At 41.9% G+C, this 27693-nt stretch overlaps 1 protein-coding gene across 2 annotated transcripts; it reads right to left on the reverse strand.

Annotated features, from left to right (window-relative positions):
- Nucleotides 1-1860: 1860 nt before the first annotated feature.
- LOC308107474 (relA-associated inhibitor-like) lies at nt 1861-27554 on the reverse strand. 2 transcript variants are annotated; one of them, XM_080459811.1, is made up of 14 exons: nt 27361-27491; nt 16616-16774; nt 13212-13275; nt 12989-13110; nt 10876-11431; nt 9880-9972; nt 9680-9765; nt 8311-8689; nt 7771-8231; nt 7504-7641; nt 6172-6305; nt 4447-4613; nt 3365-3558; nt 1861-3171 (listed from the first exon to the last, which is right to left on the reverse strand). In XM_080459811.1, exons 2-14 carry the CDS (start codon nt 16625-16627, stop codon nt 3136-3138), a joined length of 2442 nt encoding a protein of 813 aa, XP_080315937.1. In that variant the 5' UTR covers nt 16628-16774; nt 27361-27491; the 3' UTR covers nt 1861-3135. The 2 variants fall into 2 exon arrangements, with proteins under 2 accessions (XP_080315937.1, XP_080315938.1); XM_080459812.1 differs by lacking the exon at nt 16616-16774 and having other exon boundaries at nt 27361-27554.
- Nucleotides 27555-27693: the final 139 nt, after the last annotated feature.

Here is a 27693-nt window from a genome sequence, read left to right on the forward strand (position 1 = left end):
TGCGATGAGAAAGAGACCCTCCACGCTGAGAATGAGGTCCTCCACGCTGAGAATAAGATCATCATCATTGAGAAGAATATTCTCCACAATGAGAAGGAGATCCTCCAAGATGAGAAGAAGATCCTCATTATTGAGAATGAGACCCTCCACGCTGAGAATGAGCTCCTCCGAGCTGAGAAAGAGACCCTCCACGCTGAGAGGGAGATCCACCGCGCTGGGAAAGAGACCTTCCACATTGAAAATGTGGTCCTCCGTGCTGAAAAAGAGACCTTCTACGCTGAGAAGGAGATCCTCCACAATGACAAGAAGACCCTTCACACTCAGAAGGAGACCCTCCGTGTTCAGAAGGAGGCCCTCCACTCTGAGAATGAGGTCCTCCGCGCTGAGAATGAGACCCTCCGTGTTGAGAATGGGGCCCTGGCCATTGAGAAAAAGGATCAGATGCAGCAAACAATGACACCGAAAAAGAAACACACTTTCATGAGCAGGTTGTTCCAGAGAAGGAACAAGTGAACAAAAGTGGTGCTAAAGCTGGCGAATAAGTGAGCACCAGAGCTCCTGATGGTTGATCGACAAAAGTCCCCAAAAACGTGGAAAAGAAAAGAAAGAAAAGGCGGGAATGAATGAGGATAGTGTGTGTGTGTGTGTGTGTGTGTGTGTGTGTGTGTGTGTGTGTGTGTGTGTGTGTGTGTGTGTGTGTGTAATGTCTGTGAATTAAGAAATAGAATAGCAATATTTTATTAATCCCAGAGGGAAATTCTTGAAAGAAAGGGAAGGGCAAACAATGCTGACACTGATTGTCTTTTGGAATCCTGATCAAGCGTTAATATCGGCAAGCCACAGATAAGCCTGGAGATCAAAAGACTTTAATCAGACTTCATTTAAAAAATTCACTATATGGGTAGCTTGTTTTTTTAGTCATTATATTCATGCATAATAGTGCAGCTACTTGGGTCATTAATAAAAAACAGTGAATACCCTGGATAAATATGGGTTCATATATAATTATGAGTTTATATTTTCTGGAAATACAAATGTAGCTGTTTGAGTTGATACTGGACTTAAATTTGAACACACGGTGTCATCTGCTGGTCAGTAACAGATATTTCACAGTTTTTATTACATAAAACACAAAGAAATGAAGGTGACATTTTAACAGAAGCCCAACACATACAACTCACATATTTAGCAAACATTTAGTCACTTTATGGCTCTGTGCTCATCGGATCCTTTGTAAATGTGTAAAAACACCAACACCTATGGGAACAGATTACATTCATGTAGGAATAATTTAAAAAGAAATCTAAATAAGCAAAAACTTCCCTAAAAAACTCATTTTGCCTCAATGTTTTCTAAATCAGTGACTTAATTCCATACTTCTGACACATATTTGTGAGATTACTTTTTTCAATTAATGTGATCAATGTATATAATGTGTTTTGGTTTAACTTTTAACTTAGGTTTAACTTTTTAGGTGTATACACTTTAGGGATTTCAGTTTCCTAATATTGCTGTTGCCAGTTTTTTTCTTAATTAATTATATATATATTTCCCGTGGGCTCACCACCTGCAGGAAAGGTTCTTAATTGGTGCAATGTGATCTGGGTGACAGTGCTCAGACTGCCACCCCCGCGACCCGCAAACGGATAAGCGGAAGAAAATGGATGGATGTATATATATATATACATATATATATATATATAAAATTCTGTTTCTCTAAATGTGTGACTTAAATTAAATGAGCATTAAAAATGGTCAGCTGTTTTAAACAATTGATGAATTAAAGTTATGCACTGGTTTCGATATGTTGAATAATTTTGGAAATCTAAAGGGATCTTTTTATACATGTTTTTTTTTGTTAAATGTGTTGAGTGCAGAATAAGAGTTTTCTGTGGTAAAAATGTTCTCTCAAAATGTTTTTAAAAAAGGATGATTTTTGTAGCTAGTGATATATTTAGAGCGATGCACCCATTTTTGTCGAATTGAAAAAAATACAATTTTAATCTTTTAAAAAAAAACAAAAACAAACAAACAACCTTTTGTTCATGTTAATATAAAAAAAAAAAAGATATTAACTCATACGAAAAGACAAACTTTTTGTATCACCAATTTCTCAACAGTCAATTTTTTGTCTTGAAATGGCAAATGGTTTTGGAAAATACACCCATCATTTGTAAGCTACCTCATTAATAATAATTAAAAAAATTATATTGTGAAAAATACATTTTGTTTATTTTAAGATGTGAATGCATTGTGCCTCTTCAGAAAACAAATCAAAAACAGAAACAGTTAACAAACATACCTTTTTACTATGTTGAATACATACACATCATCTAAAGAGACATTTCTTGTCATGGACACGTTCTTTTCTAAAAGAAAAATGTATACAGAGAAATAGCTGACGGCAGTTAGATGCAGGTGAATTCGCTCTGCAGCTGATTAAAAAATATATATAGAGAGAGTTTACTGCAGCCACGTATGAAATTCATATTTCCTACAAACATTGTGAATGCAGTTGTTTTTAAATCATCTGCCACTGAGGTGGGAAAGAAAAGGGCTTTCACAAAACCACTTGCAAAAAAAACCATCTTTAAAATAAAAACTGAAAATATTACAAATTCTAATTTATTGTACACTTTTCTGAAGCTTCTCCAAATTCGCAGCAGATTTTCCGTTCCTATTTCTGTTTGCGGGATACACCTACACTTGACCTGGCCGACAAGCAGAGTGAAGATCACAACAGCTTCGGGTTAAAAAAACCCCGTGGATAAGTCAGAGAAGTCAACTTGTGTCAAACGCTGACCTCTGACTGACCCCGTGTGTGACCTCCGGATGGACTGAAAGGCTGCCTACACAGTATGGGGTTGGAGCTTTCCCAGAAAAATATCCTCCAGCATCACTTAAAAAAAGATTTATTCTCGTCAGTGAGGCCGAAATGAACACCGAGGCTTCTCCTTCAACTCTCCTTGACTGACCGATCAAAAACATCATTCCCTGCGGCCATACGACCTTTATTTATTCTTTTATTAAACCGCACACAAACGCACTCCTTTCGAATAACAGTGTGAAACTGTGAAGCAGAGATTCTTCAGACGTTACACCGGTTTGACCAGAGCCAATCATCTGCGCACTTTCTCAGCAGAGAGATTTGGGACGAACCTTGGGAAAAAGCTGAAAGGTAAAAAAAAAAAAAAAAGATAATTTTTCTGGTAAATTAAACTCACAACACATTAATAAGCATGGAGGCTTATTGCATTAAAATAAAAAAAGTTACGTTCTTCTGAATTATATGGTGACAATAGTTTTGTTCTTTGCGAAAATACAATACACTTCCCCAGACTGTGCAGATTTGAAGGCGTCTTACCCCAAAGTAGTTGTTTGGAACGAAGCCCTCCCTGCCACAGAGCGAGGCCCACCACCAGTCGGCGCCTTCGGGTTTCTGCAGGATGGTCACCATGTCTCCCTCCTTGAAACTCAGCTCATCGGGCATCTGGGACGGGTAGCTCCACAGAGCGTACAGCACCCCGCTGTTATCCACACCCATGGCCTCCTCCACACCTGCGGACATATCAGTGACAATTATAAAAAAAAAAAAAAAGAAAGAAAGAAATTCAATTTCTATACTGTTTGCATGCTTTCAACGTCAAATCAGCAAGACTTAACTTGAGACGGACACAACTGAAAGACTTTTCTTTGTTGATTGACAAAAGAATCAACCTCGTCTCCAGGACTGTGCAATGTGAAGGAAGGCTCGGCTTAGAGTAGACCCATTTCATGTCGTGTTTCAGCAGTATGTGATAAGAAATATGCAAATCTATAAAATACATTTGCAGCACATATCAGTAGATCTATAATGCAATACATAATAACGTAGTTAAAATGTATTTCTGTCGTGGTGGTGGTGCTGGTGGTGGATGGGTGGGGGCAAGTTGTCTTCACTGCCATTGACCCCTCATCAACTTGTTCCATTAAAAAAATTTAAAATACATTTATGTGTGAATTCCTATCACTGTACCCGGACCTTCATGTTTTTCTCTGAAGTCCTAATGAATCACAACTCTGAACTGAACTGCAGCTAATTATGTTTCCATAAACATGGCATTCGGGCTCTTCGAATTCAAAATGACAGAATTTTAATGGTTAAGAAAAATGCTATTAATTGTTACTAATTCACAAAAAGCAGCAAATTACCTCATTCAAACTTCACCTGGTAACAAAGTTGGTGTGAAGAAAACGAATCAAGAACAAACCGCAAAGCACATTGAAATTACAATCATCTACTTAAGCGTTTGGATCTTTGTAGAATCATATTGTTGATTAAATGAAATATTTTATCCAAATATTCCCTTATTGACACTAAACTGATAAAAGAAATGCGTCAGACTTTCAGCTGTTACTAGACCAGTGTCATGGGGTGTGCCCCCGGTATGGGAGGAGTGACCTCACCCCTCAGGAAGCCCTCGCACTCAGCGAACTGCTGAGCGTACGGATCACACTTCTGCGAAGCCACGGCTCCATCGCTCTCCGTCATGGCCATGACGGCGGCTCCGCTCCTCACCAGGAACTCGCAGAGCGGTCGGTCGTTACAAGAGGCTGCACAGTGCAGCGGGGTCCTGCAGATGAGACGCAGGCGTCAAACGTATGAAGGATTCAAGGCACAACAGGGAGACAAGTAACAAGCTCAGAGATATTATTGACCTTATTCGTCCTCTTGGGTCAAATTTAAAGAAGGATGATGCAACGATCATTGCTGATCGTCCCAGATCAGTTTTCATGTTGTTGGGGCTGAAGATTCCATGAACTCCTCCAGAGGTTTTTCCCCCGAAGGGAAAACACCAGCAACAATGGATAGGCCATAAAACAGCAGGGGAGCGAGCCAGACCCCAGAAGTGGCCAATGAGGATGCTCGAATCCGACCGGAACACCACAGGGGTCCAAAATTCTAGCCTGGGTGAAACTTCTCCTACCAAATCTCTCGGCTTCTCAACTGACCATCGAGGGAGACACAAGTCTCTGCTTGCCTCAGGATGGTAAAGAGAGCAAAAGAACAGAAGAAACACCAACACCAGCCTGCTGGACGAGCAGGACCCAGTTCGGACTACATCTTCGTAGTTCTACAACCGCCCGTTCGTTACGCCCTCGGTAGACTAACTCGCTCCGAGACCGCCCTCGCCCATGCGCGCTCGACGGACGTCTTGTTTATATGGCCGCTAAGCAACCGCTGCGTCCCCAGAAAGAGCGAGTCAAACGCCTCTAGTGGTCGCGTGGGTCATCGCAATCCCTCTTGACATCCACCTGGTGGACACATCAAGTCATTGCGCTCTCCCTCTGCGCGCCGCCGCACGCCCCTAGTGGTCGCCACAGTCACCGCATTGACCCGTTGACGTCTGCCTCTTTGTACATAGTGTTTGCTGTTTAATAGATTAGATCTCCGTGTTAGATGTCGTTTGCTATTTGAATGTGTTGATTTATGAGATGATTTCCAAATTATTTATGAATTAATACATTTTTATTAATAAACGCCTGTTAGCTGAATTGTACGCTTCTTGGTGATTATTGTGTATTTATTGTTGACAATTCACTGGTTTGTAACAGTCTGTGCTCTGATCTCACACCTTCCATTCTATTTAAGATTGTTATATTTTATGCAGAAATATTAACTAACTGAAATAAACTTTTTACAAACGAGACTGATATTTTGGTATTAGCTATTTCCAGTTTATCTGGTGGTGCCCCGGTTTATTATTAATACATAAATAACAAATTTATGCAAATTAATAATTTTTTAATAATAAATAATTTTTGATAATTTATTCTTTTTTTGTTGTTTTTAAAGTAATTATTCAATTACTTTAGGAGTTGTTAATGAGTAAATGACCGTTTACTTCCATTAATAATTTAAATTTTTCATAAATTACTTCCAGTGATTTATTACTTTTAGTAATCTATTACTTACAGTAATTATATGCTAATAACCAACCATAAATCCCAACAATGTGTTCTCACTTTATCATCCTGGCAGCAGCGTTGTTTGCTACGTTTTATGGTAGTTTCATAGACGAGATAAAAACGTCCACCACAATGTAATTTTCGGTAACCGGAAGTGCTCAAGACAAAACGTGGAAGAACGGAGAGTTGAAAGCGGGCGATAGGAAAACAGTGAATGTTTACCAGCCGTGACTGTCTGGAGCGCTGACATTAGCTCCGATGCGGACCAAGAAATCCACCACGTTGTAATGTCCCCCGCAGACGGCGTTGTGAAGTCCAGTGATGCCTTCGTCGTTCGGTTGACTCGGATCAGTCATCTTTGGAAAACATTTCGCACAGTGCGGATTCCTCAGTTAAAAAGACATGCGTGCGTATAAATGTATGCACAAAAACAAGAGTCAGCGTCTCCTCGTGGAAATATGGCACCTCCAACTACCCCGATACAAAGTCGAAAAAAATTCAAACCGGGAGACAAATTAAGAAATGCCGACTCATGTCTTCCTTCTGAAACGCCAAGTTAAACATAAATATTGTTCAGCACTTTTTAAATGTCTAAATGCAGAACTGGGACACTTCGTCGAAGACTTTTCACCGTCTCAGTTTTAGTTCAGACGGGTTTGTTCTGAAGGCTGCTGAGACAACCTGAATATGACTCATATGGCGTTTTACAAATAAAGATATTATATCATACTTATATTGGATACATCACGGTGTCGATGTCCTTGGTTCCAGTCTGGGCTGGAGCCTTTCTGTGTGGCATTTGCATGTTCTCCATGTGCACGGTGGGCTTTGTCCGCGTGCTTTCCAACACTCAAATGATGCATTTGAAGTCATCTGGTGACTCAAATTTGCCCGTCTGTCTGAATGTGTTTTTCTCTCTCTCTCTTTCTCTAATGGGTAAAGTAACATAGAAGATGGACGGACAGGCCACATTTCATCACAATGTTACCTTGTAATATTACTAATGTAACCGATGATTCATTCATTTGTTTGATTAAATTTCAAACATAATAATTAAAAACTTAACAATGAGTACAAACTTTAACATCCCCGAGAAGGAGTATGAAGAAGCATAAGGTTATTAAATCCTAACCCCTGGACCCAAACCTCAGATCCCAAGTCTGCTTTCCAGCTTCTCGGCCACAACTGTAACCAGACAATCTAATCGTCCTCAAACTGGGATCAAATACTCGCCGGGAGCTTGCCATGCTAACCGCTACACCAAAGTGCAACCTGGCTGTGGTTCAGCTGATAGAGAGGGTCATCTTCCAGTAGCTACGATGGTTCGATTCCTCCATCTCATACTGTCAATGTGTCGTTGGGCAGCACACTGAAGCCAAACCTGGAGGTAAATCACCTTGCATGGCAGCGGTCACCATCAGTTTGTTAGTATGTGTGTGAATGAGTGAACGTAGCCGTCTGTGTAAAGTACTTTCAGACTCGTGAAGCAGTGAAAATCTGCTATATAATGTGAAATGATACTGCTGGTAGCAGTGAAGCTTTCTGTCCACTCACCTCCTGCACAGCTTTCTGCACCGTTTCCAGCTCTCCCACTAACGCTCCATCCAGCAGCAGGACCAGCGGGCTGAGCCGAGCTCGCCTTCCAGAACCTCTGCGTTCACGACTGGGCCGCCGCAGAATGGAATGGTAATTCTGAAAGGACAAACAGCTTATAAGATATGTTCACCTGCAAGATAGTGAACAATATTACTGTTATAATGCTCTTTTGTGGTGCAAACGTGATGTTTTAATTGCGAAGTCACTTCTGGTGAGGTTTCTTACTTTGATGTCATGAAAAATGGTGGATGCTGAGGGCGCAGGTAAAGGAGTGGGAGGCATTGCACAATCCTCCCCATCTGAGGAGCTGCTGGTCTCGCTGCCTTGCTCCCCTTTGTGGTGGTGGTCCTTCCTATGAAAAAGTTTGTCGATGAGATTTTTGTACTGGTTGGGTTGGTAATGGCTGGCCTTCTTCAGGGGCAGCGACTGATCCACGGATCCTCGTCTCTTCAGGGCCCGAGGGATCTCCGCCCGGATGCGGAGCAGCTCCTCCAGGTTGGGGATGACGTTGGTCTGAGCCTCAGGGGCCACCACTGGCTGCAGCTTGGTGGGGCTCAGGGGCCGAGGAGCGGGCGGCTTGACGTCTGCACCGCCCTCTGGGCTGCCGGGATTCTCCAGAATCACAGGGATGTGATGAAAGTAGTCCTGTCGCTCTAATTCTGCATCAACGTCCGCTGGGTTCAGAGCTGAAAACAAGTACACACACCACATTTGTAGCACCGCAGCTTCCATGAGCACGGACCTTTGAGTGTGCGGGAGTTTTACCGTCGCTGTAAATCGCCGGCTGCCTCAGCTCAGGCGGATGTAGATGAGGTTGGAGCACAGGCTGGCGGAAGAACTCCCTCGGGAAGGGCATGGGTGGTTGGAAAGGTGGTCCCATGTCTCCCTCTCCACCCATGACTCTGGGGTGATGGGTGCTGGCCATCCGTCCCCAGTGCGGGTTTTGGAGGCGCATGATCACAGACAGTGGGATGGGTTTACGCTGGTGAGACCGGGTGGAAGCAGGGGGGATAGAAATACGGGAGATGATGGGCTGGGGGTGATAAGGGGAGTGGGTTGGGGATGAAACATCTGGTGGTACTGCTATACGGATGTTACGGGGGAGCGAACCATGGGAATACTGAAGAGAGTTAAAGCGAGGGTCCTGAAACAGAAAACAAGGAGAAACCATTAACCCCTCTAACGCAGAGTGTCGTCAATTCACCTCAAACCACATCGGACAGCCAAAGTGATGTGTAGATCTCACTGAAGGCGGTTGATGTGTATTTCTACACATAATAAGAATTGTACTCGACTTAGCCTCGGTTGTACAATGAAGCAGGACTATGGTGTGGGCGGAGTCATCCCACCCCCCGAATCATGCACAAGTAATTTCCCCCAATATGATGTGGAGCGAACATGCATTGGAAATCAGGTCAAATAATAAATGTAATCGTATATATTTCTAGATCTTTATTAGTAATATTACAAAATGTGGATCGTTACAATTGTGCTTCACTGTCCGGTGTTTTGGTTACACTGGTGCCCCTGTTAACTGGTGACTTCTGCCACAAGCCGTTAGTGGCAGCTGATGTTAAAATAAGACAAACTTTATGATACTTTAATGGGAATGCAGTCATACGACGTTCGCCAGGACAGCTATGGATTTTGGTCGGATGATTAACATCACAACTGCTGTGAAAAGGGGACGCTCGAGGAAGCCGGTCACCAGTTAACAGGGAACCCAGTTTATCCAAAACACATCGGCTCGGAGACCTCGTAGCGGGTCGCTCCGTCAAGCTCCTGAATCCTCTGGTTGGCCACCTGACAAAAAATGCCATTGTTGCTGCTCCACCGGGGGTTTATTTTTGAGCATCCATCCCTGTGAGCGTTTTTGTTGTGACAATGTGGAAAAAATGTTGGGGTGAACGAGACGCTCTCCTGACTCCTCTGTGTCATGATGCGCTGGCCAGTAAGTGGCCCGACGTCTGCCGGCATCACATTTACAGGACCAAATAAATTTACTTACTTAAGAAAATAAGCTTGGGTTTATAGTTGGTTGCGATTGTGTGTGATTAGAAAGTTTATGCTGCACAGAGTCCAGCAAAACAAAATAACATACTCGTTTTAGAGGGTTTCCGTTAACAACACCCACCTTTTTAGGACTTGCTGGAGGAGGTCCATCAAGGTTGGATTCTCGCCAGTTGCTGTTTGGCACCGACTGTCGCAGCCACTCCGTCTCTGCAGCAGAAAGGTGCAAAAAGAGAGTTTACAAAAGACTGATTGTACCTATAAGCATTTAAAGTTGAAACAGCATGGCTAAAAAGATAGCAACAGAGAAAAAAATCTAACTACTATCATAGGTGTGGTGAGGTTTCTTCTCGTAGGAACTGTCCAGATTTGACTCGTTCCACTTGCTGGGGATCTTTGGTCGCTGCGAACTTTCCTCTGTGAGGGAGTTTGGAGAAAACAATGAGCACAACAAACACATGAAAAAAAATTCAGAGAGAAATAAAGAAGAATGCTTGTAGAATTTATTGTTTTTCATCCTCCAATCAGCCCCAGCATTATGAAGAACCACATAACATTAGCTGCCAGAACTACTCTGACCTGTGGAAGCATGGACCCCACTAAAGCATTTTGAATATGTGCTGTGTTCACTCACACAGAGATGTCAGCAGCAGCCCTTTTAGATCTTTTCCTTTAATTCAAGGTCACTCTAACAATAACACAACATTAATATAGTCGATGTGAGCATCTATTGTGTAAATAGGGCTTTTTCATGCACAGTCTCTGTATGGTTATAATGGATCATCACCTGCTATACGCTACATGTAAATGTATGATGTTTTCAGTCGGGACCCGTGTGTGTTTCTCACGCCATTATTCTCTACTATGCAAAGACATCATGTACTGCAAATTTACAAATCTTATCTGGGTGAAACGCACAGCAGCCCCCCCCCGATTGAAATATGTCAGCATCAATCCAGTGGAGACAATTCATGCTTTCAGACTGGCTGCAGTTGCCATGGATGTTGGACGGGCTATAGTAAACAGCTCGGCTTTATGGGACCACATGCATCAATCAACTCTTTTCACTCATCCTTTTCACGAGCAATCACAATTAGGCCCTTGTCAAAATCACTTCAGTTCCTAGATCTGTTCATTTTTCTTTTTCTAACAGATCCAGTTTCAAAACATAATGTTTACTACCTGCCTAATGCGACCTACCCACCAGCAGGTGCCATGATCAGGGGTAAATCTATGTGCCACTAACAATGTTGGGGCTGATTGGTGTACTTATTGGTAGGATTGAAAAATGTAGGGAAAGAATGTTAGAAGTCTCCTAACCTGGTTTCCTGAAAAAGTTTCGAGGAAGTGTGCTCGACGGATGATTGAAAGACAGCGGAGAAGGGCTCCTGTCGGGCCGAGGCGACCTGCGGCCCATCTGATTGTTGTCATACGGGCTGAGGAAGGCGCCGTGGACCGAAGCGGAGCGATCCAGGTGCTCCACGGAAACAACACCGGGTTGCGGGGAAGGACTTCTATCCATGTAGCTGACCGAGCTGTGGGGGCTCCTGTCGAAACGGGAAGGGGAGCTCTGCCTCTTCTTGTGGGATGGCGGTTTGGGGCTCTGCTGGCCGTGCAAGAAGTTGTCTGATCCCCCGCAAGGAAGCGGAGAGTGCATCGCCCTGCGCACCTTGGGGGACGAGAGTGGGCTGGTGGTGAAGACGGGGGAAGACGGCATGCAGAGGCTGCCGGTGACGACAGAGTCGACGGGATGGAAGGACGGAGAGCTCGAGGACTGAAAGCTGCCATTGAGGCTCCCGCTTGAGTTCCGGGTAGAGCCGGAGATGTTGGAGGGCAGAGAGGACTGACGCTGCTCACTGGAGAGAGTGGAGTGCGTCTGGAGGGGAAAATATGAGGATATTCAAACAAAAGCTACATTGTTGGGCTGTAAAACAAAACTTAATCATTTTAACAACCAGGGTGTGTTTGATACTCCACACACAAAGTGCTGCAGGAATGACTGACGTGGAAAAAGTTTATTTTAGTGGTTTTGAATGGTAGTTTGAATTAACTTCTGTGATTCACAAAACAAATGTGCACATTGCATTCAAGTCGTTTTGCTTTAATGCAAAGACTTCTTAAGGTTTTTTACATCATCAGATATCTTTGTTTGGCTGTTATAATCCAAAGACAAAAAAAAAAAAAAAGCATAACTCCTCTCCTGCGACTGTGATCGCATAAAGATTCCAAAATTATAGAGCGCCCATTAACATGTTAGAGTTAGAACAGACGTGCAATCATTGTGCAGGCCCAGTCCTACACGTTTGAGTTGTGCAATGTTATTTGTACAATAAGTCAGTGTGCTGTTGACCAAGTGGAACAAGAAGTTAAATCAATGTTATACTGTGATTTTAATGTTGCACGGTACAATCCACACAGACAGTAACTGGATTTGATACATATTTATCAGAGGTTCAAGTTGTTTTTAAAGCTGATAGCTATCTAGAGGTGTATTTCCTTTGGATTTATTAAATACCTACAGCAGAATCTCTTTGTATTTCTTTAACCTGGGATATTTATACACGTCAGTGGAATTAACATTGTTATTTACCCCTCTTAGGCATGAAAATAAGGTCAGCAGCAGGTGACATTGGGCAGTGCACTTTATTTGAATGAGCACTTTTTAGGATTTCGTAATATTAAATGATCTAAATACAGCATATAAGAGAAACTACAACAGCTGCAAAACAAACATCTGTAAAGGTCCTTGCAACAGGCAATGTTTGGGTTGTTCATTCTGTTCCAGCGTAGAAATGTGGATTGGAATTTAGATAAGGAGCTCGTATGGCATCACGTTTTTTTGAGCTTGCATTTGAGGCTTAACAAGAAATCCTAAATACTGAACCTGTAAGAAGCGTGAGCTCTCACAAAGAACTAGTTTATATGTTAGACAGCAGTTGTACTCGCTGTGTCACTTTCACTAAGGCAGCTATCATAATATGTGGCCAGTTATAGACCTGCCCATGTTTTTAAAGAACACAGGTGATACATAGTCATTGGTTTGTGAATCATTTGGAGGCAATGTACTGGAGTTTGTGCACATGCTGTCTATTGCAAATGTGGACAAGGACACTTCCGGGACTTTGCAGTACCAAAACAGGGCCCAAAGATATATTTGTTCCTACAATGATTGAAACCCCAAGAGAGCAATCTGTGTGACGCTGGGCTGGATTACCATGTCCCTGCACTTTATGGCTTGGACACATTGACAAAATTCAATTACTCCAAAAAATCCAATTCATTTACAATATGAGGAGAAAAATTCCAAAGGAATGGATGACCCAGATGATCACTGTGTGTGTGTGTGTGTGTGTGTGTGTGTGTGTGTGTGTGTGTGTGTGTGTGTGTGTGTGTGTGTGTGTGTGTGTGTGTGTGTGTGTGTGTGTGTGTGTACCTGGCTCTTAGATTTGGCGTTTTTGTCGGTGGAGGAGGCCTCGTTCATCAGGGAGCTAAACTCTCTGGATAACTCATCAGCTGTAGCAAACGATGCGTTCAGCTCATCGTTCATACTCTGGACTGGATATGAACCACACAGACAATTAACAGAGGAAATGACTCCCATGTGCACAAATACACACTGAACCCCAAAGACAAATAACAGTTTTAAGGAAACTTACACAGCAGGCCACTGCCATAGCTTGTTTGAGAGCTCATGGCTGTAAGGTTAGCAGTGGTCTGCTCCTGAAAACAACACAAACAACACAAAACACACATGTTAGGGAGGAAAGCCTCACGTGATTTCATTACGTTGTGAAATGAATGTGGACTGGACAAGATGTAAATATACAATCATTTGAATAGAAAGGCTCTGCAATCTGGGGCTTTTCCATCCAGGTTTGATACAATAATATTACGTCTTGCTGTGTCTCATTAGCAGTATTATGAAAGTTACTAACTGTTTGCAGCTGTTATGCAGATTTAGCAGGGGTGTCACATTTTTAGTGGGCTGCACCGCTACAATAGTTGCACGATAAAATTAGAATACAATTTTTTTGGGGACAATTCTGAATACTCCCGAGGTATGATACATTCGTCAGACCACCTGAACAAGCTGAGAATGTTGCAATGTGTCAGTGGTGCAGAATACAGTGGAAAGAACCAAAACAACATCCACCAGCCTTCAACATTCATGTTTTTAAGATTTCAGCCTCAGTATGGCTTGAATGCTAAGACACCTTTCACTGCTGCATCGCTGCTCAGGTCTCAGTATTGTGTTACATCTCCTACTTCTACGACTACCAACCCCAGTGAATACAAAGGGGGGGTGGGGGGTAGATACATTCACCATAAATCCAAGTTAATGGGTTTTTCATAAGATAATCCCACAGGCTGAAGTGGACCTGCTGGTTTTGGCCTGTGGACCGTATGTTTGACACCATCTAAGAGCTCATTAGGTTTAGTTCACGTCACATGGGTTGTTTTAAGGAAGCTGCTCTAAAAACTGGGTGAAGAGCTTCTTGAAAGAAATTGATGAGGTGACGATAATGAGTAGAAGAAACAGTTGAGATAAAAATGAAACATACTACAGCAGTTCGCTCTGTGTCGATGGCGTGCTCTTTCTCCAGTAAACAGGAGTTTGGTGAAATGATGACAGAAGATATCTCCCACAGTGTCGGATCAGTGAGCACCGCCTTCAGACTGTCAAAACGAGTTGCAGTGAATCAACATGCGAGTCCGGGCATGGACTATAAATAACTTGATTCATAACGTATTGTCATTGTTTGATGATGTAACTTTTTTTTTTTTAAATCCTGTGATCTTTAAATTGCACCAGAGCGTCTCCGTCAAACGTCTCTGTGTGTAAAAGGGAGCACACAGTCATCGCCAACGGTCAGAAAGGGCTTCACCCAAACTCTGCCGCAGGACTTAAGGGTTTAAACTACGACTAAATAGCAATGAGCCCTTCCCTTTCTATTCTGCTGCAGGCGCTTGGCTGCTCCTCCTCCTCCTCCTCCTCCTCCTCCTCCTCCTCCTCCTCCAGGCTTTCAACAAACAAGCCAAATGCCTGCATGTTTAAGCAGGCCACTGTCTCATCATGATTAAGTTCATGCAAATACCCTGAGTGACATCATCGTGCTTTAAGGAGTTGGTTCCAGCTGTCCTGTCTTGTCTTGTCTACTCGTTGACTCAATCACATCTTGCGTGATGTTGCACTGATTCGACTGTCCTGTCTCAGACAGGTGCATAACACTATTTCCCAAAGTGGACTACAAATCATATGAATCATTCAGACAGTTGTGCGAGTCAACATGTCAATTATTCCTGACCTGATGCAATAAAACAGTACATAAGTTTTAGAATCCCTTTACTGTCTTGTCTGGAGCATATATAGCAATAAATAGTACTCGGTAACATTCCTGGACTAAGAAGGTCCTTAAATATAACTATTACATATTAGTGGTCCTGTAATCTCAGGTTTTGAACCAAAGGTGTCAATGCATTTCAGGTCATAATCCCGACTGGAACAGTGAGACCAAATACACTTTAAAAGCACGAAATGCACTTAACTGACACTGTTTCACACCTTCACACAATGCGAGATTGAAAGGCCAAATATGAGATTGAAATATGAACTGCTCTATCAGCTGAACCACAGCCGTCATAAAAACGTATTTATTGTTTTCCCTCTTCAGACAGTGGCAGGAGGAATCGACCAGATTGCGAGCGGATTTGTAAAATTACAGTAATTCAACTGCTGTACCAGACTGTGGTGGTGACGAGAAAGCTATATATTCTAATTTGTGTTCAATAAAAATGAATATAATTTGGATAAGTTGAAAGTTCAACTTTAGTGTCACATGTACATAAGAAAACGTTTCCCAGTACAATGAAAGTCTCTCTCAGCGGTCCACGGAGAAGTAGAATATCCTAAATAATATGGATGTGAAACCAACCAACACAAACAAAGTAGACTAATGTAGAATAATTGTTTAAAGTTTAATAACCTTCCATGGCCAAAGACTAAAAAAGTTGCCCTGAGCACCGAGAAATGGCCAAAAATTGATCATTCATTGTAAATTCCAGGATATTTTTCTTTCTGTGCCCACAGATGCTAAAACTTGTAAGAATAAACAGATGTTTTTTTGTTCACAAGCAAAACGTTCTGTTCACTGGTCAGACAACATCCCCACAATCTAATGAGTTATTTCCAACAAATGTTGTTAGAAAATGTCCCCAGTGTGGTGTCATAATGCTTTCTATTTATACATAAAAGCAGCGATCAGGTGCCTTTGTTCACTAAGTGCTTCTTCTGACTTTTTGGGTTTTAAGCAGTTTCAAGCTTTTCCAAGCCAAAGATTTTAATTTCAATTTCAATTAAAGCATAAGTGTCATTATTTAAACTAATCCCAAATAATCCTATCAAGGCAGAATTTATTTTAACAACTTCTTTTCATGTATTGTGTGACTGACATTAAGTTAACTTAGTTTGTTTAGAAGAAAGTTGAGAGATGAAGCTGTATAAATAAGCTTTGCCTCACCTCAGGCCGAATAGGAAAATGTAAGGAGACAGACGATCTGAGATGAGACGAATCGCGAAGACAAGCTGAGTCACAAACATGGACTCTATGCATTTTCTTTGTATTGCGGCTTGTAAACAGATCATTTCATAGCTTTTGTTTGATTAGAGTCTGTCACTCAAAATGTATTCAGGGATTAACATCCAAGCAAACATTGCAGCACAATTAGTGCTTCAATTTGAAACAACTAATCCCTAAAATAGACGGATAAAACCCTCTAAATGTTGGTGGAATAAATGTGACACAAACACTCGAAAGTGTAAGAACAACTCTTTAAACGGTGTGATGTAATATCTATGTATGAATAAAGTCCTGTCGGCTGACTGCCGTCACGTCGCATGTTTATTCAAAGAGCGCTCACACACACACACACACACACACACACACACACACACACACACACACACACACACACACACACACACACACACACACACACACACACACACACACACACACACACACACACACACACACACACACACACACACACACACACCTACCTTATCGCCCATTGACTCGCCCGCCTTCACTACCGAGTACTGTGGGATACGCAGACGGTGAGGTCAGTGTCTCTGCCTCGTCACTTAACTTCTACACCTTTTGTGTGGCCACTTTTCATCTCCTTCCAACTTCGCCTCAACACCGCGGCCACCTTCAAACTGTGAAAAGCAACACAGTTGCTACGTTTAACATATTAAAAGGCATTAATCTTTGACAACTGGGTGGGATTTGTAGTTTTTTTTTGTGCTGCTCTGAACACGCCTCGGCTTGTACCTGTTGGACAGAAGTGGGTCATAGCACTTTGCTTTAAAGATAGTTTCTGTTTCGTTGAACGAACACAAATTAGAACGATTCCAGCTGTTTGTTTTTGTTTTAATATATAAGGAAGCGACTAGATAAGCTGTGAGAAGTTTTGAAGTTATTCAGGGATCTATAGAGAAAGGAGGAGGATGTTTGTCTTTGTTGCTGCCTTGTTTATACTTGGGCTTAATACAATTGTTGGAAAAATCGACTAAAAACAACATCTTGATCAAGTACAAGTGAACACGCCTGCAGCACAAGCTGAACATGAGGCAAACATGTCTTACACGCAGTTATTGCATTGTTTTGTTTTTTTATTCACTGGTTGAACAGTAAGTGTCCCTCACACTGGGAGCGACGCGGTTGGGTAACAGCGAATTGTCAAGTCTCCGTCAGGCCTGGTTGAACTCTCGCATTCCTCACCGCTCCTCCTTATGACACGCGCACACGCACCGCGACACTTATCTCTGTCAACTCACACAAAAAGCCATTCCACTCTCACTGACTCACAAAAGGTCAACTCGCTCGGTCTCGTTCACCCCGCCAGCCGCTGATTCAGTCGCCTGTGTGCTGCCGGGAGCTTTCGCCATTTTCCCTCAGATCTGCCGATCGATGTTTGTGCCGCGAGCACACTGCTGTCCACGACTTTCTACTTCAGCAACATTGTCTTGGCTGCTGGCACAGATTATCAAGATATATACATCCATATGTTTTTATAAGATCAAAATGTCCTTGGCTGAGATCCTGTTTGCTGTTGTCACACTATTATTTGACATAGTACTTGGTACTTGTATAAGAAGCCACTTACTTTTCTTGTGACAGTATTGCCCGTATTTGTGCTGCTGGAACGCTTTGCTTAGTTTATTAACAGACGTGTGCATGTGCCGTTAGCAAACTTTAGTTTATTCATGGATTTTCCTAAATGTTTATAAATCTTAGCTTTTTCTCTGACTGTGACAAAGCTCCTTACGATTGTGCTTCTTGTGTAACTTGTTTATAAAAAGCTGTATTTGTGCTGTTGGCAGGTGTTTTACATGGTTTAGTAACAGATTTGAATGAGAAATTTATTGTTAAATCTTTATAATGTCAGCTTTCTTCTCTTTCAGTCTGTGATAATTAGGGATGTCCGATATCTACCGATCGGATCGGGGCCGATATTGGTGATTTGTGAGTGATCAGGAATCGCCAAATCGAGTCGATCACCCCGCCGATCTAAAAAAAAAAAAACCAACAAAAAAAACCCACAAAAACTTTTTCACGTCAGCCGCCGCAAAGCGAGCCCCGTTTGCAACCTGCCGTAAACTGACGTCCGCAACTTCATCTAATAACGACAACAACCACGGACTACAAGCTCCGGTCGAGCTGCAGAAGCTAGAAGCAGGCGGAGCGGGGCCATAGACCTATAAAACTAGAGTTATATATAGTGGTTTATGTGTTTTTGTGCAGAAGTCTACTTCTAAATTTTTATGTGGTCTGTTATGTTTGGTGAGTCACAGCGCCCCCTAAAGGCGTGGAATGTGTACTACATGCCCTGAAGCCTCGTGTTGAGCCGCGTTCACAGTGATTTATTTGCCACAAAATCCAGGTGAAGTTGTTTAAGTTAACATAAATAAGAGATACAGGACTGCAGAGTGTAATTGGGTTTTTGTTGTTATGACTGAATAAAGTTTAAATAAGTTCATCCCTAGTGATAACCTTTGCTGTCTTTTGGGTGCTGGCACACTTAAATGATTAGATTTACTGGTAAATAAACCTTTAACAGAGGTGGTATTTTTTTTTATTATACTATGACAATGCTGACTGTGTTTGTGCTGCCGGCACACTTTTCTTGGTTTAGAGATTAACAGATTTAATTGATTTTTCTTTAGGTAATGGACATCTTCTGTGATAAAGTTGTGCGTGCTGCTTTTCACTCTTTTCACTATCAAATGTAGATTTTACTTTGCTTTATTCACAATTTTAAAGAAATGTCTTCACACTTGCTTACTACATTGGCACCGTGCCATTAAAGCTCTTCCACCTAACTGATGTGTCATAACATCAGCGCGTGAAAAACAGGTGTGACAGCATGATCTTTTTGATGTTTTTTCTGTTTCAGCGGTTAAAAGGGCGTCATATCGACTGATGAACCTTTGGAATGGCATCCAAGGAACGGTTTTTTTCTCTTTGTGTCTGTTTAGCTGTATACTCTTCGCAGTTATTTTTAAAAAAGGGCTCGATTTACTCTTTGTTATTTTTATGGTTCTTATAATGAGATTTTAAATCAATAACTTTCACCCACACACGCCCACATAAGAAGAAGCAATGAAAGATACCAGTAGAAAGTCATATAACACACACCAAGTATCGTCCATGATGCTCACTGTTATAATCTAATCTGATCCAGGACAATAGTTCTGCCATAAATTCTTACTTCATGACATTGAATCTGGTTAAAGATTGTCAGAAAGTTTTGGGATGCAAGTATTCACATGATCTGTCGTCTCCAGTGGCATTGAGCCAGACTGCGTTATCATGAAGGCTATCTCCCACACTGTGTTTTTCATTTTGGTTCCTCAAGTTACCGAAACATTCGAAAAATGTCTTCCAATAAAGTGAATTCAGCTCAACAGGGGAAATCCGGTCAAATTTATTTACATATATGAGCATATCCAAGCGCTTAAAGAAGAAAGAAAAATGCAAAAAAGAAATAAAAAGAGAAAAGAACATAAATATATATTCTACAATGCCAAAAGCTTCACAAAAATCAGACATTATTTGCAATGCAAGACTTAACCATTTGAAACTTTGCCTGTATGAATTTCATCTGAAAAACAGTAACTACTTGTGTTGTTCCATTGTTATTTTTGGGGCTTGTAATTTCACTGATGCTTTGAGTAACATAATCTGTGGAGTCCGTACTTTTATTTGCTATTTGGTTTGTTTGTGAGGCATCAAGTGTTAGAACTGATGAAATAATTCTACGTGGATTCTGGTATTTGGTCATTTGTCTGGAAGTATAAATGGTTTACATATTCTTCAAGCCCAACTTCTCCCATTTTTGGATGATTAGCGCATCGTATTATGCTGTTTGCAGCAGTTTTCCGTCTGTCCTCCATTTGGTGAGTCCTTATTTTTAAAGGGTGAAAAAAGCAGTGGAGCATAAAATCAGTGCTGTATTTTCGAGAATGCAAAAATGCATTATGAATACTTTTCATAATAACGAATAAGTTTCTAACACACTCTGGACTATTTCCGTTTTGGATTTTATTATTTTTAGCTTAACTTTTGCCGTGTAGTGTTTCATTTTTGACAATGTTCTGTTGTCACTGAGTGACATCTAGTGGTCTCAGGTAGTATGTACAGGTATATGTTGGGCCAATTTGCACCTGGTGTTAAGGGCGGTTTCACACTAGCACGGTTTAGTCCAGACCAGAGTTCTTTTCAGGGAATGTCCACTTCATTTGGGCAGGTGTGAAAGATTACCTGGACTCTGGTCCAGACCAAAGAGGTGAACTCTAGTCTGCTTGAAAACCTGGGTCTCGGTGGGTCTCGGTGGGTCTCGGTGGGTCTCGTGGGTCTCGGTTCGCTTGCAAGTGAACCGAAGTCCAGTCTATTAACCATTAGCTGGCTGAAGTTGAGGGACTCCCGCTTTCGTTCCGGACCAATCATTGAACCGGATTTCTACTTCGTCATGCTTCTCTTCCTCTCTGGTCAGTGTTCGTTTCAGGAATTAGCGCCCCCAAAATGAGCAGGAGTGACATAGTAGGTGTAAAACCATCTAAACTGCAGAAACGCATGATACAGACAAGTGTAAACATTCAGCGTCAGGGCTCGCCACATGTGATCTGATCACCCGAAACACAAGTTGCTTCTGAAACGAAGGAATAAAAAAGTGTGACCTAAAATTAGGAAAATACGACAATTGCTTCAATAAAACTGAAAGGTCTTAAAACTGGGTTCAAGTATTAAAAAAAAAAAAGACAGAAAGAAATTTGCCGGCAGATGAAATAATTGTACATTTGTTTCAATTTCTAAAAGTGTCATTTCTGAATGAAAGAGAACAGAAAGAATAATCCTATCTCTTGGCATCTTTTAGATTAATTTAAAAGGTCACGGGTACCATTCCTCATTGAGTAATATCGCACAAAATAAACGTCATAAGGACACATAATCACACAGGTTTCTTCATTATTACTCTGTCTTTCAGGATTCTAATCATCACTGCCACCATTGTTTTAATATACTATGAGTACGAAGTATGATTTCATTCAATATTGATCATTTTTGTTTTGTTTTTGACAAAGTGGGTTAATCAGATTTAAAGTTAAAATCTTTTGATAGAAATGCAGGATATCTTTGACTGAACCTTCGAATTATGTTTATATATCAATAGCTTTTACTTTTAATACATTTCCTTCCAAGAACATGGAGTTGGATCCAACCTTAAGCTGTTGTCCTCTATCACATTGGACTTCAAGCGTACTTAATAAAGTAACTATCAGTTAGTGCTTTGAGAGAAAGTTAACAAACAGATGGGAAATTCCCCAAAAAGTCTAAGTTTGTGACCATGGCACCGCCGCTGTCCTTGCAAACCACGGCTCCCGGGAGAAGTTTCTTTCTCTGGAAAACCTCATAATTATTCCCCTTCTGGTTTCTTCCCAGTACTTGGATCACAATGTCAGCTGGCTCTAGGAATCTTAACGTACTCTTCACATACAATAATTAGCTCTCCCTCGAGTGGCGAAGCCAAGATGAAGCCACGAGATAAAAGCATCAAACAGTAGGTTAAGAAAAACAAACTCCCACAATGGAAAACTGAGACACTTTGCTTGAGCCCACTCTGGGATTTAACACAATAATTAGTTTCGCTGTGTGTCAGGGTGTGTCTGACCAGGAATACGAGTCAGACCTGCCCCCCACGCACCCCGTCCACCCCCACCCCTACCCCGCACACACATCTTGACTACACGTCTAACGATAAACCAGATTCAGTTGAGGTTCAGATTTGCATTCTTTGATTCCCTCCCTGAACTGTTTCCCAATCGCCAGTGACTCAGTTATATCCTTCCTCCCGAGCTTTCTTGCTCAGTGGAAGACAACCTTTGACCTGGAGGCTGCATGTCTCTTTAATCTGAACCAAAACAGTTAACTTCCTCCCAAGGATTGCATTATGTAATACAGGTCACACCCTGAACAGGTCAACAGTCCATCTCAGGGCAAACACACACAAAGACAGCTGATTAACAGCTATTGTTTACACAGTGTATCCCTGTTCAGATTTCTTTGCAGTTACTCATTTACATTTTGATGTATTTTCATTCCCGTTTTACATTGCCTTCCAGGCAAGTATAAGGATATAAATGATCTGATTCTTATTTTACTTTTACTTTGTTACATCTTAACGCTTCTCTTTGAAACACAATTTCAAATCAGACTACCCACCGACATTTTAAAATTTTCTCCATGTGTGGATAACCAGAAAATATGCAAATGAACCTAAATAGAGAAGCCGGTGCAGTGACGTATGAAAAAGGAAGCACAATGGTTAAAACTGGCACCTTTAAAGGAGAATACATGGGTGTGATTCCAGGCTCTGTGTGGCGTTTGCATGTTTTTGTGTGGGATTTCCTGAGGATGTCAAAATCAAGGTTACTGGGTTGATTGGGGAATGTCTGTGACTGTTTCACTGTCTTTGCCGGCCCAGTGAGGGCTTCTTGTTTTGAGTGTGTTCTGTTTTCATCCCAGTGTCAGCTCAGGTTGCAGTAATACACACCTCAATGAATGAACCTGAAGAATTTGCATGCATCAGCGAATAAATTACCTTCAGATTACAGGATGATTTCAAGGGGAGTTTGATATTTGTTGTTGTAGGTCAGTGTGTGGAAGGATCTAAATCAAACAAACAGCCTGCTGAACAAAACTGAGCCGATGGAGGTTCAATCCAGCTCCCGTGATGACCTTGCTATGTGCAACACTGACAAAAAGAAAAAAGAAAAAAAGAAAGGCCAAGAATAGCCTGATTTCAAATATGTTCAGATTGAGAACTTATATGAGAGTTCTGCATTTATTGAATCCCTTCTTATTTTTTCCCTTTGTCTCACTCACACACAAAAACAGACTGGAGGTTGTAGTGAAAACCTGCCGCACAACATCCCCACTCAAGAATCACATTTATTTCTACAGGACAGGAACCTTGAACAAAGCTCACGTAATGTTGACCAATTGCAGCCATCCTCAGTTTTTAGCGTTTAAGTTATTACCAACAGGTCGTCTGTTCAGTCTAACTACATGAAGATCCAAACAGGCACGACAACTCTTTTATTCCAATAACTGTTAATCGATAGTGTGTGTATATGTTGCAGAAATGTTGTCAGTCCATGACTCAGACCAGATATTGGTACCACCTGTGGTGGCAGAATATCACTGTGTTTTCCTGACGGGCATATACCCATAGATTATAAAAAAAACGTGGAAGCTTGTGACAGGAGCTTAGTGCAAGTAATCGACTCCTATATGGAAGACTGGGTCAGATTCAAGATCACAAATTATGGGGTCATCTGATGAGCCCTGAAATTCTACTTGTTCTTCTTCCTCTTCCTCATTCATAGTGCCACAGGCCTGAAGCTTGCAAAGGCAGGTACACTTCATCCTCCGTATTTTAGAAGCCCGAGCTTCCAAAATAGCCACTTGCAGTTGCAAGCGATCAACTCCATCACAGTCTCCGGGGCAGGTGCTGCATCACCCCAGTCAATAACCAGCTGCCCATTGTCCATCAGTCTTCAACATCAGAGACAGATTCTTTTGTTACTGTTGTGCATTTGTCCCCATGCGTGAGGAACAACTCTTTCCCATCCAGCTTTTCACCTAGACATTGTTCTTTGCTCCAGTCCTGAACCAAGAAGTCAATCAGACGAGTCTTGATGCTTCCACTCTGTAGAAAACTCCTCCATTGCTTCAACCTATGGCCAGATGCAATCCTACCAAATGTCATGGCACTCTTTGAGCCTACTCAGCATTTTGTATGTCGACATCGAAGACAACGTCAGTTCAGCGACTGAATATTCCAGTCAGTACAGTAGAGAATATGGCTTTGGAGGCTTCAGCATGAAAGGCATTGGTTTTATTTGCCATGACTTTCTGTACAATGGCCATTCCATTGATGATCCAAGCCTTGTTAGACGGGATGCAATCTGATGGAGAAAGATCCTTCTTCAGCCATTTTTAGAGTTTGGATTTATCAATCTTTCTAAGGGTGCCCTCAGGGTTTGATAACACCCACGGTATGGGGCCCAATATGATAGCACAGGACCTCTTTCATATCCAGTTTCCTAGTCTGTCCAATGAGGATCATCTTTGCAAAAAGATTCCTGCCCTGCCTGAGATTTTATTGGATCATGCAAAATCTGTACTTTACCAACAAGTCCATGCTAATTTCTGATACAAAGAGTCATGCATCACTATGAGTGACTGAGGAAGTGAGTGGCTGATTCCTTTGTCGGGCAACACAATGCATCAATCCGGGTCTGCTTCCCCTGAACCTCGTCTTCAGTCTTTCAGCTGAGCTGCAGATGGTTGTAATGACTCATTCTTTTAGTTTCCAGCACAAGCAATCGCTCTGGCTGAGAATTTCATGATTCTGGAGTGACGTCAACCTATGAAATAAGTTATGACCTTAAAAGATAACAACCAATGTAATGTTTATTTTGACCAGACACTCATGATAACAATTATTTGCGAACAGTTTGGGTTTGGGGGGGGGGGGGGGGGGGTTCAAGGCTAATTGAGCAAAAAGCAGGTGCTGTGTCATTATTGTGTAAAATACCAGGAATGTGAGTCATACAGCCCTCAGGAAGAGAACACGGTGCAATGAGGCTAATTCTTCTTCTCAGTATCGACTGGCAACACAAGAAATTTGGCCAAAGGGTCTCTCCAAAAATCAAGGTATGAATAACCTCAATCCTTATAAATCAGACATGGGATTTATCATTGAACTAAAATTTCGAAACTTTATATTATATATATAAAAAAAAAACATTTTTTAAAATTTAATGAGCAGCCATGGCTTTGAATTATCCCAAAGTTAAGCATCTATTCTGATTATTTATCCCCTATTTGCTCTCACAATGATCAAAGTTACCCAGCCCTGATAAATATAAGTAGTTCCCCCCCCCCCCCCCCATTGATGCTGTAACTGTGCCAAAACCACAATAAAATTATAACCTGTGAGTTACATTTGCCTGCTGCTGATTGGCATAAGAGATAAAAGATTAATGATAGCTTCCACTTCCAGACTCCGGCTCCTGACTGATTCTCACGATGGCAGACTCCACCCAGATGACTTACTTTCACAAAGCCGACACCCTCCTTCCTCTGACCCAGTTAGTCACCCGAACGTTTTTAGCATGTCGACACACAAAAACACGCAAACACAAGTGTGCAAACAGACGCATTCTTTTCATGACAGCTTCACTTGTCGCCAAAGGCCTGAAACAACATGGGCCCGCTCATGTCCTCAGTCAGTCTCTGCAGACGCGTAAGTACATAATCCAACCAAACAAGTCTCTGATATGAACGTGACTGATCCCTACAGCCAATAAAAAAAAAATCTTTCCGATTAGCGTTTTTGTTTATGTCCATCATGCCACCAGCTTTGGCACAGCATCATCTAACACTTTGCTGATCACCCTCTTCACCTCTGGAGCAACACTATTCTCTGCAGCATGTGACTCAGGAATCTCTCAGTGCTGCGCGACATAGCAGACGTTTCCAGCAAGTTGCGTCGCCCTTCGAATGCCACCGCCAGTGTGTCACGCTCCCGCGGAGCAACACGGGGTCACTACCGAGAAAACGGGTATGACCATTTGTTTGCGTGTGTTCACAAGCACAACTTCGATATCACATTAGAGAAAGTCCAATACGATAGACGGTGAGTGTTTTTTTTTTTTTTTTTTTTTAACGACATGTTCGTAAACAGGTTGCGGCAAGTGCAGCACACAATGCAGGCCGGCTGGTTTTCACTCGGCACACTGCACAGCACACATGTTGGAGAGATGCCACTGAAATCCTGCTCGAACAGGAAGGTTGGGTTCGTGTGCAAATTGTGCAGTTATGTAGAGAAAATGCCTACAAGTTTAGTTTAGTAACAGAAACGGTGCATGGGAAAACACATGATGGTTTTTGGGGGGTTTTCACCGCAAACTTTAAATCAGTGTGAGCCTTTTATCCAACATAGTCACAATATGGTGAACATCCAACAGCAACACCACTGAAAATGAGTCTAAAAATGACAACGATCTTATGCAAATGTTGCTTTTTACAGATTTTTACATTGGAAAAAAAACAACAACAAAAAAACACACCCACTCTTACCAACATACAAAAACATGTCTCATTAGTATTTTTCTTTGACAACCTCAGAGCAGGTATCTATTCCCTTTACAAAAAGGTCCAGTAAACTAGTTTGAGAATAGTCCATTTATGATGTAAGCATGAAATTATAACCTGTGCTGTTTTTCCTCTTCCTCTTCCACAAACATTAACTGCATTCAAGTTTGGTTAGAAACGGACATCATGCATAAGAAAATTCTAACTTGCTGGCAACTTTAAATCAGTGCAAGCATTATTCATCCAATACAACATTCACAATACTTTCAAAAATGACTTAATGCAGCTGCGACCTCTAAGACATGATGCTACACAATCTTTGATTTGCCAAAAATATTACAGCCAGGCCAGGTGCTGCAAACACACCAACATACAAAATCATTAATATTCCAAATGTAGGCAATGGGGCATTTTATTCAGTAGCTTAATGACGTTTATTCAACTTGAGGTCCTGAACCTGAATTTAGGAACAACTCAACTGCACAAACTGCAAGTTAAATTGATAGTTTGCATTGGAAACTAGAGGCTCTCTGGTGATTTTAAATTGAATGTAAACATCATTCATCCCACATATGTCACAATATGGTCAACATTCACCCCCAACAAAAATCAAAACAAGAGACTCAAACCCCCTGCAGAGTTGCTTGTCAGTGTTTGGAAAGGCATGTGAAGTAGTTAAGGAGAGTGTTAATGGCGTTGTCCTGGCTGCACGTCAGTCTACCAATGTTCAGCCAGCAGCTGGCTGCAGCCAGAGCCTGAGAGGCATGCCAGGCAAGGTTGGTAACATCTGATTTTCATCAGAATAAGCTCCTCCTCACATACAAAGCTAAACCTCTCATGTGCCCGAGGAAACTTTTGGAGAATAGAACCGCAACATGTTGAGTTTTCATAAGTGTACAAACGGCGCGTTACGTTTAGAGCAGACCACATCAACACGGGGCAAGGTCTTGAAATGAAAAAAGGAGTTAAATGGAGAAACTTTTTTCCACATACAGTGGCGGAGCGCTGCGCGCAACAGAGAGAGTTTCCCCCCCCCCCCTCAAAAAAAATAACAACAAAAAACCCAACTCTTTCCTACCTCGTAAAACGTGAGATATCCTCTTTTTTTTGTCCCGAACTGAGAGGGAAAGATGATCCCGGCTCAAAGCTTCTTGTCTTCCTGAGCAGTCTGTGTCTGTGTCCTCTGGCGGAGCCTCCAGACGTGGAGTCAACGCTGCGCACTGCGCGCAGAGACTTTGGCTCAGACCGAGTCCAGCCCCTCGTCTCTTCTCTGCTGCTGCTGCTGCTGTAACCTGACACAGGTGATCCACAGCTGGCGCAGGTCAAACAACCCATAATTTACTTCTTTTTTTTTTTTAATCAGAGGAAATCCCTATTTTTGAAGCTATCGAAAAATACATTGCATGAACAG

Source organism: Lipophrys pholis, assembly GCF_963383615.2.
Source record: "Lipophrys pholis genome assembly, chromosome: 3".
Lineage (NCBI taxonomy): Eukaryota > Metazoa > Chordata > Actinopteri > Blenniiformes > Blenniidae > Lipophrys > Lipophrys pholis.

Excerpts from the sequence above, each read along its gene's own strand:
- LOC308107474 (XM_080459811.1), bottom strand. Across the intron at positions 9,766-9,879 it reads ACCTCACCACACCTATGATA|AGACGGAGTGGCTGCGACAG; the intron begins GTAGTTAGATTT and ends TTTCTGCTGCAG. Across the intron at positions 4,614-6,171 it reads GCTCCAGACAGTCACGGCTG|GACCCCGCTGCACTGTGCAG; the intron begins GTAAACATTCAC and ends TCTCATCTGCAG.